The 11,559-nt window shown below is 42.4% G+C and overlaps 1 protein-coding gene across 1 annotated transcript in view; it reads left to right on the forward strand.

Moving 5' to 3' along the window:
* Positions 1-9,182, forward strand: part of LOC121658992 (atherin-like) — a 10,846-nt gene extending 1,664 nt beyond the window's left edge. Inside the window, exons 2-3 of the mRNA XM_042016660.1 lie at positions 15-467; positions 9,026-9,182. Of these exons, the coding sequence (XP_041872594.1) occupies positions 15-467; positions 9,026-9,032 (460 nt within the window). The 3' untranslated portion in view covers positions 9,033-9,182. The remainder of the gene's footprint in view (positions 1-14; positions 468-9,025) is intronic.
* Positions 9,183-11,559: the final 2,377 nt, after the last annotated feature.

Below are 11,559 nucleotides of genomic sequence, written 5' to 3' on the forward strand. Positions count from 1 at the left end.
GGGCGGGGGGCGAGGGCGACCGCGGGGGCGCCGCCGCTTTTGTGTGCGGCCGGGGCCGGGGCGAGAAGAGCCGCACCCAGCCGCGGTGAGCTCTGCGCCAAGGAGCCTCCTGACTGCGGTCCTGCGGCCGGATCGACGCGGCTCCCGCGGCTCTCCGCAGCCCCCCCACTCCATCCTCTCCCCTCCCGAGGGAGCAGGTGGGAGGCGCGTCGGGGCGCGGCCGGGCGGGCGGCTCGGCAGTGCCGTCGGCTGGGCGCCAGCCGCGCTGTGCCCCCCTTCCCGCCCCGGCCCGCACCCCTGGGCTCGGGCTCACCTGAGCCCCCGCCCTGCCGCCGCGGGGAAGGGGCGGCGGTGTCGGCAGCGGGGGCTGGAGCCATGGCTTTGGTGCGGCCCGCTGTCGTACCGCATAGGGGACAAGGGGGAGGGACTCCCGAACTCCCAGCCCGTGGGGAGCGAAGGAGCTCTAGGTATGTGTGATTTAAAATAAAGACGTTGAAGAATTGAAAGAAATTCTTTTAAAACATGTCTGGTGTTTAAAAATAGATCATGAATGAACCCATTTATCCCTCTGGAATAGGCGCGTTTAGGGGATTTTGGGACTGAAAGGGAGGTTATGTGCATCTGTGTGTTTACATAGCGTGGCTTTGGGGTAGGCGTGAGTTTGTGAGGGGAGAAATAGTACCACGTTCTACCGAGGTCCCCTTCTTTGGGCTCTTCAGAGTTCGGGTGCTCAGAGCGGGGAGACTCCGAAGTTTCTGTGACTGGTGCGTGGGTGTGCTAGAGCTTGAGAACTGGTTATGACTTTGTTTCTTTGACCTTGTGGTTCAGATTTAACTTTCAAGTTGAATTTCCCATAGTTCCTGGCTGCCACTAGACCTCCTTGTGCGTGTTTTGACAGATTTGAAAACCACATTGCGAATGAACTTTAAATTAACTAAGAGTTATTTTATTTTCTTTTTAACCAAATAAGCGTTGGGGATTGGTGTTGGTTAACAAAATATTTAGCAGTTGTGTTGGGCAATTTTAGAATTCAGAGGGAATTTATATCAGGCAAGCATTTGGCTATTGTGGTTGTTTAAAAATTAAGATAATGGGACTTTGAAGAAGGGATGTAATATTCATAGCCATGTTTATCCAGTTATGGGAACTAAGACCTTCTAAAAAGGGAATAACATTAATACTGTTCTCAAGTACAGATTATTATTACTACTGTGGTTTATGTCTTCTAAGCTTTAGAAAAATGTTTTCTAATAGATTTTCGCCTGGTTATTCAAGTAAAACTGTTTAAAAGTGGGGAAGTTCTGTTGCCATTTTGCTGCTATAAGAAATTGTATTACGCTGTTCTCCTAAAACAGCTGGTTTTGCCTTCCATTACGTGACATAAAAAGAAAAATAAGTTTTAATGAAGTTTAGTCATACTTCTTTTGTATCTCATTTAGTCTGTCTTACTAAAGTAACTTCATGCAGATTTGTGACACAGTTTTTCATCATTATTCCTTCCAGCTCTTTGGATTTGAAAATTACCAGTCCTGCAGTGCCCCTGGAGAAATCTGTCAGATAGCTAATATGTTTGCAGAAGATACAACGGGAATCTTTTGGAGGGTGGTCTTTTTTCTTGCATTATCCAAATTAAAATGCTTATTACAGCCCTTTTAGAAGAAAAACTTTGGAAACTGACTTCAGTGGAATCCAACTTGAGTGAGTCTTGGCAAGGCAATTACAAATAAACTGTCTAAGCAACTAGTCTTATACAGGCTATAAAGTCTCAGAGAAGTTGTGCTTTCTTTTGTGATCTGAAATCCTTGAAATATTTAATGAAATTTCTTTCATGACGTAGTTGTATTTTTTACAAGATGAAAACCTCTTTGCCTTTTCTTCTAGAAAGCAACAAATTTATAGTCTTTAGGCTGTTTCGTTGTTCACGTGTGACACTTTGGCCAGATACCAGCTTTTGGGTGTCCTGGTGTCCATACTGAAATGGGAGGGTGTATGTTTCAGTGCTGCTCACTTCTACAGCCCAAGGACCCTGGAAAGCACTTGGTTTACAGAGCAAGGGGTATTTAGGGGCCTTTGGGTGCTGGCTTGCAAACACAGTGGGTTGAATGTGGGCTCATGTGGTGAGTACCTCAGCTGTTGGTCCCATCTTCTCAAAAGTTCGTGGTGAATTACACATAAAGCAGCTCCAGAGTTTCTAGCCTACCACACTACTAGGACTCAAAATGGGGGATTTCTTTACTGTAGCAGACAAGACTTAAACTCTGTCAGTGAAGGAGCTGCTCCTTATCTTGCGTAGCCACCCCCCACTATCTCTGCAGGGGAGTGTGACAGATACTGGTGGTACTAATCCATTCAGGTGCCTGAATTGAATTAATCAGATTTGTGAATTGACACCCAAGGTCCTGTTGAAACCAAGGGGCAGGGTATGGTTCTACAGAAGGCTGATTTTTGTGATGGAGTTACCTTCTTGCTGTTTGAACAGCAATGATCTTTTCCCCCTCCTTTCTCCCCTGTTCCTCTTCCCTGTCTTGCCTCACATGACGCAGTCTCGCTTGGCCATATCATGTCCTAACCTTGCCTTTCTGTAAGCGGGTTAAACTCACTAACCCTTCAGGAAACAGGGAAATTTATTCTTGCTGGAGCATTTTCCTGATCTGCTTGTGAGTTCATTTGACTCCTACATTGTGGAGGTGAGACCAAGAGCTAGGACAAGGCAAGCATCTGCAGGAGGGGAAATGAAAAAACTTTCCCTGATGGTGGCAGTAAGCTGGTGAAAACTCACTGAAACCTCACGAGCAGATTGTCCTGAGCAGCACAGAGGCCTGAAGCTTGGCCTGAGAAGGATTTATCAGATCTCAATAGTGCTAGAAGCAGGAACAAGATCTTTTTGGTCTTGAAGAAGACCAGCCATACCTTAGGTGTCCTGAACTGACAAAAACCTTTGAGATGTCTGATGAGGAGGTTCATGTGCTCCTGCCTCCTCCCCAGAGCACCTGCAGCTTCTCCTGTATTGCACCTGGCACTGTGCGAGCTTGTTGAAGGAGCTAAGCCCCTGAAAAACTGTTCCAGTTCTTTGGCAAGGTCATTCTCTGCTGATTGAGCAAGATTTGTTGGCTTCTGGGACTCAGCAGAAGCTGCAGGTACAGGGGAGCAGGCAGGACCTTGTGACTGGAATGGGACAGGAAGCTGGGTGACACTTCGTTGGTGGCAGCACATGGCTGGATTGGTTTGGGCATCTTCATCTTGTGAGCGCCCTCTCTGTTCATAGCAGTGATGTGGCTCTCACCCAACTTCCAATTTTGATGCTAAGCATCAGAGATCTGGAAAAAAATGCCAGTGCGGTGCCCTCCCATGGGGTGGAAGGTGACTCCAAGCCATGTGGGCAATGCCAGGATAGCTTTGTCATCCTACCAGCATTGCAGCTAACAATGACAATCACACACGTGCCACTTCTATTTTATCCAGAAGTTCAAGGTACCAGCTTTAATAGGGGTTTCTTTTGTGGACCTGTAGAAGGAACCAAGCTCTGTTGGAACAGCTACCTGAAACAGTGTAGGGAAATTTCCAGAGAGAATTCGGAAAAATAGGGGAATGCTAATAAGCTATTCTTGCACCAAAATCTAGTTTTGTCAGAGATAGTATTTTAATGGAGATTGATGGCTTGGAAGTGTGGTGTGGTGGATTCCTGGCTTGCGCCAGCAAGGGCCCTCACTTAAGCAGAGAGTTATTCGGGATGGTTCCCATTTCTGAGTAGTAACTTGATTACGCTACCTGTGTTGTAATGAGAGCAAGTGTGTGCTAGACAGTAAATATTTGGAACTGTCTCTTCTAAAGAGATTACCAGCTGAGATGTCAGAGTGTCTTATTGTCCGAGTGCCTGACAAATAACAGCTGGGGCAGGCTTACATCTGCTGTTTAAACAACTGCGTTCTGGTGAGGGAGCTGAGTCAGCCTGAAAATACTACATTATCAATAGTGAAACAAAGCTTGTTCAAGGAAAGTCCCTAGACTGTGTCTCCAGGAGCCCCAGTTTGAGACATTTGGTCTGAGGCTGCAGGGTTCCCCTGGCTCAATAGGGTCTGACTCACTTTAGATACTTCTCTTCCAACTGGGGAGGAAGAGGCTGGTACAATTCAGTGGTAAGGTTTGGAGGGCTGACCACACCTGTGTGGTGGCTGAGGTGAAAGCATAAAAATGTGTAATTGAAAAAATGCACAATAGAAATTGGTGTCATAGCGGCACCAAAAGCGTGAAATAACCCCCTAATCATATAGGAGATAAAGAGGGAGGTGGCCGGGCACTTTCAATGCCGAGGCAATTAGCTTGTGTTTGATGTGGTAGAAGCTAAAGAGATGCAAAGAGGAGCGTTGGGTCTTTGAAAGTCCTTCAGGTTGGAAATGCAAGCCTGCTTGTAGTTGCTGAAAGGAGCGTGCTTTGTGCTCAGCCCCTGTTCTGACTGGTCCTTAAAGCCTGGGTGAGCTGTACAAGTGAAATGCTTTCGTAAGGTGGTGTCTGAAAGAGCTGAAAGGTATGAGACCGGGAAGGAACTCAGGTTGGATCAGGCTTTGAATAACAGATTGGGAGTAGTGCTTCTTTCACAGGTTGCAGAAGAAGATCATAGAGATTATTTGGGTGCAGAAGCTGTTTTATCCATTTGGGTTTTGAGGGTAGTCATCCATAAGGAGGTGTCACTGTGAAGTCAGGCTGAGAGTTGGGAGAGAAGAGGGTAGATGAGGAGATGAGGTGCAGAGAAAGTTCTTGGCTTTGTCTGCAGGAGACTGAAATCAGGTATTGAAATTAAATGTGCTGTTATATCCCTTACAGAGGAAGGGCATTGTGTTTTCTTCACCTGGAACTTGGAGTGTCCCACAAACCTCTAATGTTTAGCTAATGCAAAACAAGACAAACTGCTGTGAACAAAGAGTTGGAATGATCCAATTTTTTTCTTTTCCCAAATGTTGGTGTTTGAAGTTCTTTTTAATGAAGCAGCATGTGTTAAGAGCAGATCCCCTGAGCATGCCAACAGTCTTTACCAGTTTCAAAATCAAACTTCAGGAAAAATATTAAGAGACCATTATGTTAGTTTGCTCAGTTGTTCAGACAGCTGGATCTTGCTATTTTAGTAATCTGATGTAGAATCAGTGTAGCAGGATTAACAGAATGAGGCAAAATTAACTCTGGTACGTTTGGGCCTGGTGTGAGGAATCCCTGGAATGATTTGGGTCTGGTACAAGGAATGTTGGGAATGATGGTGATTGCTGGTGGGGGAAGAGGCTGGGTGCTGCGAACCCCTCAGGAACAGTGCCCTAAGGGAGCGTCCACTAATGTACAGTGAGATCAGGGAGGGACCTGCAGTTCATCCACATCTTGTGCAATTTGTCATGTTAATTTATCCATTTTCAATTTTGTGTGTGTTTAATGGGGTCTAACAGTTGGACTCACTGCTGGATGCAAGATGGAGCAGAAGCTGCTCTTGGTTAGAGTGATGTGGGCAGCAAGACTGTGCATTTTAGTCTCATTAGCTGTGTGTCTGCCCTTTGCTTCCATCTTTGTGGTGAATGTGAGGCAAATATTAAAAAAATAGATGCATGATGTATAGTAATGGTGTGACAGAAACTGGAGTGTTGCTTTGCTAGTGGCCCTTTGTTTTGGGAATGAAGAAGCTGAAAGATCAGTGAACTGGATAACCAGTTCTCCTTGGTTTCTCCCTTGTTTATGAGACAACACATTCATAAATTAATAACCAAAGGAGTGTAATGAATGTGTGCCACAAAAAACTGATAAACCTGCCAAATGTAATGTCTCATTACTTGTAGATAAATGCATACAGGTGAACAAAGAGATTCCTAATACTGTTAATTTTTGTCTTTTAAAATTTTTTTTTCATCCATCTCTCTAAACTCTGACATTATATTTGTCTAAGCTTTACAACTATTCTCAATGGAATTAAGAACACTGCTCATCAAATTAGATATAATTGGACTAAACTGCAGTTTAGATCCCTTCAGAGAAATGAAGCAGTTAATGTGAAGGAAAACTGAAATTAGTTTCTTTTGAGGACTAATGCAGTGGGACAGACTGCACTGACCCTCATAAAGAGCCTGAGTGATGTTTTTAGAACACAAAACTTTTTTTTTTTTTTTTTTTTAAACTAATGATGCTGTTACGTCTTCTTTCACATTACAAGCTCCCCAAAGGTTTCATCTCCTTTGCACATGTTTTAATTTGGAAAAATACTATTGTTTTATTAGTTTTGATTACTCAATTATTTAAAGCAGAGCACTTGATTTGAAAATCTAAATTTGCCTTACCAAGGCCACGAATCACATCAAACTCTTTCCCGAGGGACTGGGGTAAAAAGGTAGGGTTGTACCACAGGTCTGGTCAGATTTGAAAATACTGAGGTCTTCCATGTATTTACATTTTTACATGGTCGTGACTGATGGATCCTGCTTCCAAAACTGAATTTATGTACAGAGTGAACAAGGATTATAATTATACTGGCTGGTTGTAAAAACTGCTTATAGTCTTACACTTAGTAATGTTTTATATTTAATTCTGTTTTTCATACTGGAAGGCATTGCAGATTTAACAGATCCGAGCAGTTATCTGCTAGACCCAGTGACTTCTGAATTTTGGTCTGAAATGACAAATCTTGAGGATTATATAAAGTCACTGTTTTCCTGAATGCATCACAACTGTAGAATAAATTCAGAGCTGGGGGAATAGTAAGTGCTACCATTGTTAATATTTTATCGTAACAGTCTGTGCTCAATTTGAAAAGGAGAAAAGTTGTACTGCATTGGGCTACCAAATACCTTTGTGCCCTGGTTCCTTGCAGAGTCCACTGGTGCTTATTAGGCAAATGGTTGACTGTGTCTGTACATGTGTGTCTATACATGTGACTGGCTTTAAAATGGTGTGCTGCCTGGGGAGGTTTGGAAAGAAAGGCAAAGAAATCTTTGAATAACCTGAGGAGTGCTAAGATATTCAGTGCTGTTGCCTTTCTTGTGACTTGAAAGAATAGTTGGTGCTAATTCTGAGGGTGTTGTCTTGAAATAGTCATCCATGGCTTTTTCTTCAGATAGCCTAGTGCCCTGGGAGCCAGTCAAGTTAAGGTTGTTCTTATGTTTGCAGGACTAGCAGTTGTCTTTCAAGAATAAATCAGTAAAACTTACTATTATTTAAAAAAAAGTAATGGTTCTCTACTAAATTTGTACTGAAGAATCTTAAAGCCCTTTCAGAATTAGGTTGTTGTTTCCTGTGTCTGATTCTCTTGCTTGTTTTTAATCAGTTACTGCCATTCAGTTGATGCTGTGTGCAACTGCAGAGGAGCTCCACAGGATTTACGTGCCTTTGTTCGGTGGTGTGGCGTCTTTATCCCTCCTGAGTTCCTGTGTTTTAGATTTATGGGAAGGATGATGTGAGAATCGGGAATGTAATCTGAGTGTTGAGCCATTCCGTATTTCTTCTATTTAATATCTGGTCTCAGCATGTGAAAACTCTGAAGCCAAATTATTCCATCTGTGGTATTGGCAGTGGAGCAGAATGGGATCCTTTTTCGTGAAGTGGATTATGTGGCTGTGAAAGGCAGCTTTGAGGAGTGCAACAACGCCTGGTGGAAACAATTTGGCTTAATTAAGGGCTTCTGAACTGAAAATCAGGAACCTGAATGCACACGCTTCGTTGCCTGTGGAAGTGGGGTACAGCGCTTCTCCCAGATCTCACTCAGCATGTGAAAAGAGACAGAGGATGAAGAGGAAAGCTCTTTTCCTGGCACTGTCTGTTGACTTGAAATTCTGTTGCAGCAGGCTAATTACTAATAAAAATAAATAAATAGATATCCCCATTCAGAAGGTTTATGTAGGGGGAGTTTGGAAGAGAATCATCAAGAATGTGGCATCTTCCTGATCCCAGTTTGGCACTTCAGACATGTGGATGTTAGATCCCATCTTTCAGTGTAATGTATCTGTGGTACCTTTGATTAATTAACAGGGCTCCAATGGCAGTATTTTGGGAGTACTGATGAGTCATAAAACAATGATACATAATTAAGGTTTGCTGTTCCACCAGAGGAACTTCAAACCTTCACTTCAGGAATAATGGTTAATTAGTTGAAATGGCTTCTGTTGGAAGGTAATAGAATCGGTTGGAGAGCTAGTTCATTAAATAAAGGGTAATCAATAAATTAAAGGGTAATTAAGTATCTTATAATGACCACAACACATTTCATACTTTTAAAATAAAAATCTGCTTGTGAAAGTGTATTTCTTCTTACAGGGCAAGCCAGTACAAATTCTGAAAATAATTAAAATGTATCAAGTGTGGAAGCTGAAAAACAGATTCTTCTTTTTGCACATACTAGCAAATCTAGAAAAAATACTTCAAATTATATAGGGCAGAGTCCCAAAGGATTGTAAAGCTCTTTCCTCCTTTAAGAGTAGTTGCCACCTAATAGCAGAGGTCCAAAAATTCTAGTTTTAATTTCAGTTTCACTACATTTCCTCATGGGAAATACATATGTATTCTGCTTTCTGTCCTGAATAGTTCAGTTTCTTTGTAGTTGTATTGTTGATGATAATAAGCACATAAGTAGAGGAGCAATACCAAAGTCTATATTGTAGAGAGGATTCATTCTTATATCAGAACAGTTGTGCCAGATATTTTGAATGAAGAATTTCTTTCCATCAGCTAGATTCACCTTATCCTGGAGTTTTCCCTCATGAAAGAAACAGATTTCTACACAAGGTTATAGGCCATTGTCTGTAAGAACTGCTTCTTCCATGTATTTCATGTGGAAGAACAGAAAGATAAATAGTTCCAGATTATGCGTTTTGGGTTTTTTTTCCTTACAGAAGTACTTCTATTTAATCAAGTTAAAATTGTTTGCCTGTATATATTCAAAATGAGAATGAAAGAACAATATTCTGTGGGGGTTCAGGGGAACCCAGCCTAATACTGATGTTTTCTTTTTCTTTCCTTCTTTCTTTCCCTACTACCATCCTTCAATCAATACTTGACCACGCAGGTTTTAAATGCAAGTTTACCAGTACCTGATGTTAGTGAAGACAATTTGAAGCATGATGCCTCACCACAGGAGCCACTGCAGCTGGAAGCTGTTACAGCATCTACGGAACTGGATGGGCAGCAGCCAGAGGTGGCTTCACCCCTCCAAGAACCACCCAGAGAGCAAACAGAGTCGCCTGGAACAAATGGTAAGTAAAAACCTGTGTTCAGTGGACATATCATAGAGGCCTGTGTGCTAAATGGGATGAGAAGTAGAAATGGGGCTTGATTAGCTGTCTGCTACTGAACAGGTATTACTCAAGTGATCTGTTGTTGCTCAAGTGCTTCTAGGGCACTGTTTCATGGGAGACGTTTTCTCTGTAGGAGAGTTCAGATGACAGATGGCTTGTGGACTGAAGCTGTCGGTGTCAGTGGTGGAGATGCTCACCTGTTCCCCCTTAGGGGTAGTTCTCAGCTCTGAGTGCCTCTGCTTGTCTGCTGCCCATCTCCTGACCATCCACCTGTAGGAACAGCTCAGTTTCCACTTCTCGTGTTAGGAGTTCCTGCTGCATAGGCTTGTCCGTTCCTTCATAAGGCAGAAATCCTTTTATGTTAATTCATTAGTGATATTAATGATAAAATATTTTGAGTGCATAGGAAGGGACAGGCTGCTAATCTGTTGGTTTTACCTTGATTAAAGTTTCCCTTCCTACAGCTTTTCATTGGATTTGCATTTTGACCACGAAACCTTTCTCATCATAGGCATCCCTGTGTGTTCTCTCTTGGGAATGTCTCCCTTGCCTTGCTGCATGGTCAGGACCTGCTGTTCTTTCTCCTGTGTGATCTGGCAGCCCACCTTTCCTGCTCTCATCAGCCTCTTCTTGCTTCCCTCAGTTCCTGTTCACAGGTGTGCGTTGAGAGATCTGCTTCGGCAGTCCTGCTGCCTGCTGACTTTTTGGCAGGATGGCAAGAGGGAAGGATAGTTTTCAGTCAGAGCAGGCATCTAATGTTGGAGAGCAGGGAAGGGATGGGGACAGGGTAAATGAGGCACTATCTTCAGTGTCAGCCTGTAGAGCAGCTTAAGGCATGTGTGTACTCCAGGGTAACCATTGGTATATTCTAGGGTTTGAATCCTGGTAAAAGCAATTCTTTTTCATGTCTTTAGATTAATTGCTATAATGCTATTATCCCAATAGAAGGCTACCAATTTTATTCTAAGCTATTGTGCCTTTTTTTTTTTTTTTTTTTTTTTTTTAAAATCGTATCAGTAGGGGCTTTTGACATTATAAAAATGGGATGGAGCTTGTTTTATCTTTCATGAAACTCTGCTTCTCTAAAATTTTACTCTTAAGCGGACAGGGATGGGAGGAGGATACTCACGAAACAGAGTCATAAAGGAAGAGAAAATACCTGATGTTTGAAGTAGTGTCAGAAGATTTCATGTTGGTATTTAGCTTCTGGATCAAGTGAAAAAAAAGGCCTTTAAAAGGGCATGAGTTTCAAGTTAATAGTCAAAGATTGTAATTATTTTTTGTCATCCTGGGTTGTAGTTTCAGTTACAGAAATCACATTACTAGGATATGTAATGAAGAGGTGAGAAGCTCCCTCTGAGTGCAGATAATTACATGTGACCAGTTGCATGGCATGATGTGAACATAACACAGCATTAGGAATTTGGATTTGAGTAGCCTGAAAAGCCATGGCTTTGTTTTGAGAATAATCTCTCATGTTGCTTGTGTGATATTCCTATTGTAATCTTGTCTTGTTAGACAAAATCGTGTAATTTTGTCAGTCTTGTCAGTGGAGCCAAGTCTACATGGTAGCATTATTTATGTGAAAGGGAAAACAGTTCTGTGTGTTTGCTCTTGAAGTAAAAAACCCATTAATGGAGGTGATGCGGCATGTATTTGCTGGTAACGATAGCTGAAAATGACATCATCTATAGAGGCAAATAAAACTTGCCCAGTCAAGCACTGAAAAGAGTCCTTCAAGTAAAGGCTATGTTCAGGTGTTCGTAACTGTTTATGTCCACTTGTCTGGACCTTAGGGAGCCTGGCCCACCTCATCTGTCCTTAGGCAGATGAATAAAGGTGGAGAAGAGGTATCTCTTAGTTGCTCCATGCAGAGAAATCTTTCCACATAGAAAAATGTTCCATTTTACTGCTGCACTTCATGTTCTCCAGTCATTGTTTATTCTGCCTTGTTTGCAAGTCTATAAACTTAGGAGTAAAGCATTGTGACACCAAGCACCGAAACAACACAAGTGTTTGCCTACAGTAAAGGAGTATTTATGATTAAAGGGTTTTTGGGTGGGTTGGTTCTCACCATCATTATTTGAATCTTGCATTCAGAAGACCATTTGAGAGATGACCTAGACTTATTAAAGTTGCCACTGTAAGATTAAATTAACCAGAAATTCTGGTAAATTGGCTGGGAAGTTGGTTCTGAGAGTCAGAGATGAAGGCTCAAGTATCGTCAGAACTTCGGAGGTATTCAACATAATCAATTCTAATCAAAATAGAAATAGTGTCGCTATAATAGGAGGACACCTGTATT

The sequence above is a fragment of the Corvus kubaryi genome, unplaced genomic scaffold, assembly GCF_017639235.1.
Source record: "Corvus kubaryi isolate FWS band 111438036 unplaced genomic scaffold, C.kubaryi_AGA036_p1.0 split3-73, whole genome shotgun sequence".
Lineage (NCBI taxonomy): Eukaryota > Metazoa > Chordata > Aves > Passeriformes > Corvidae > Corvus > Corvus kubaryi.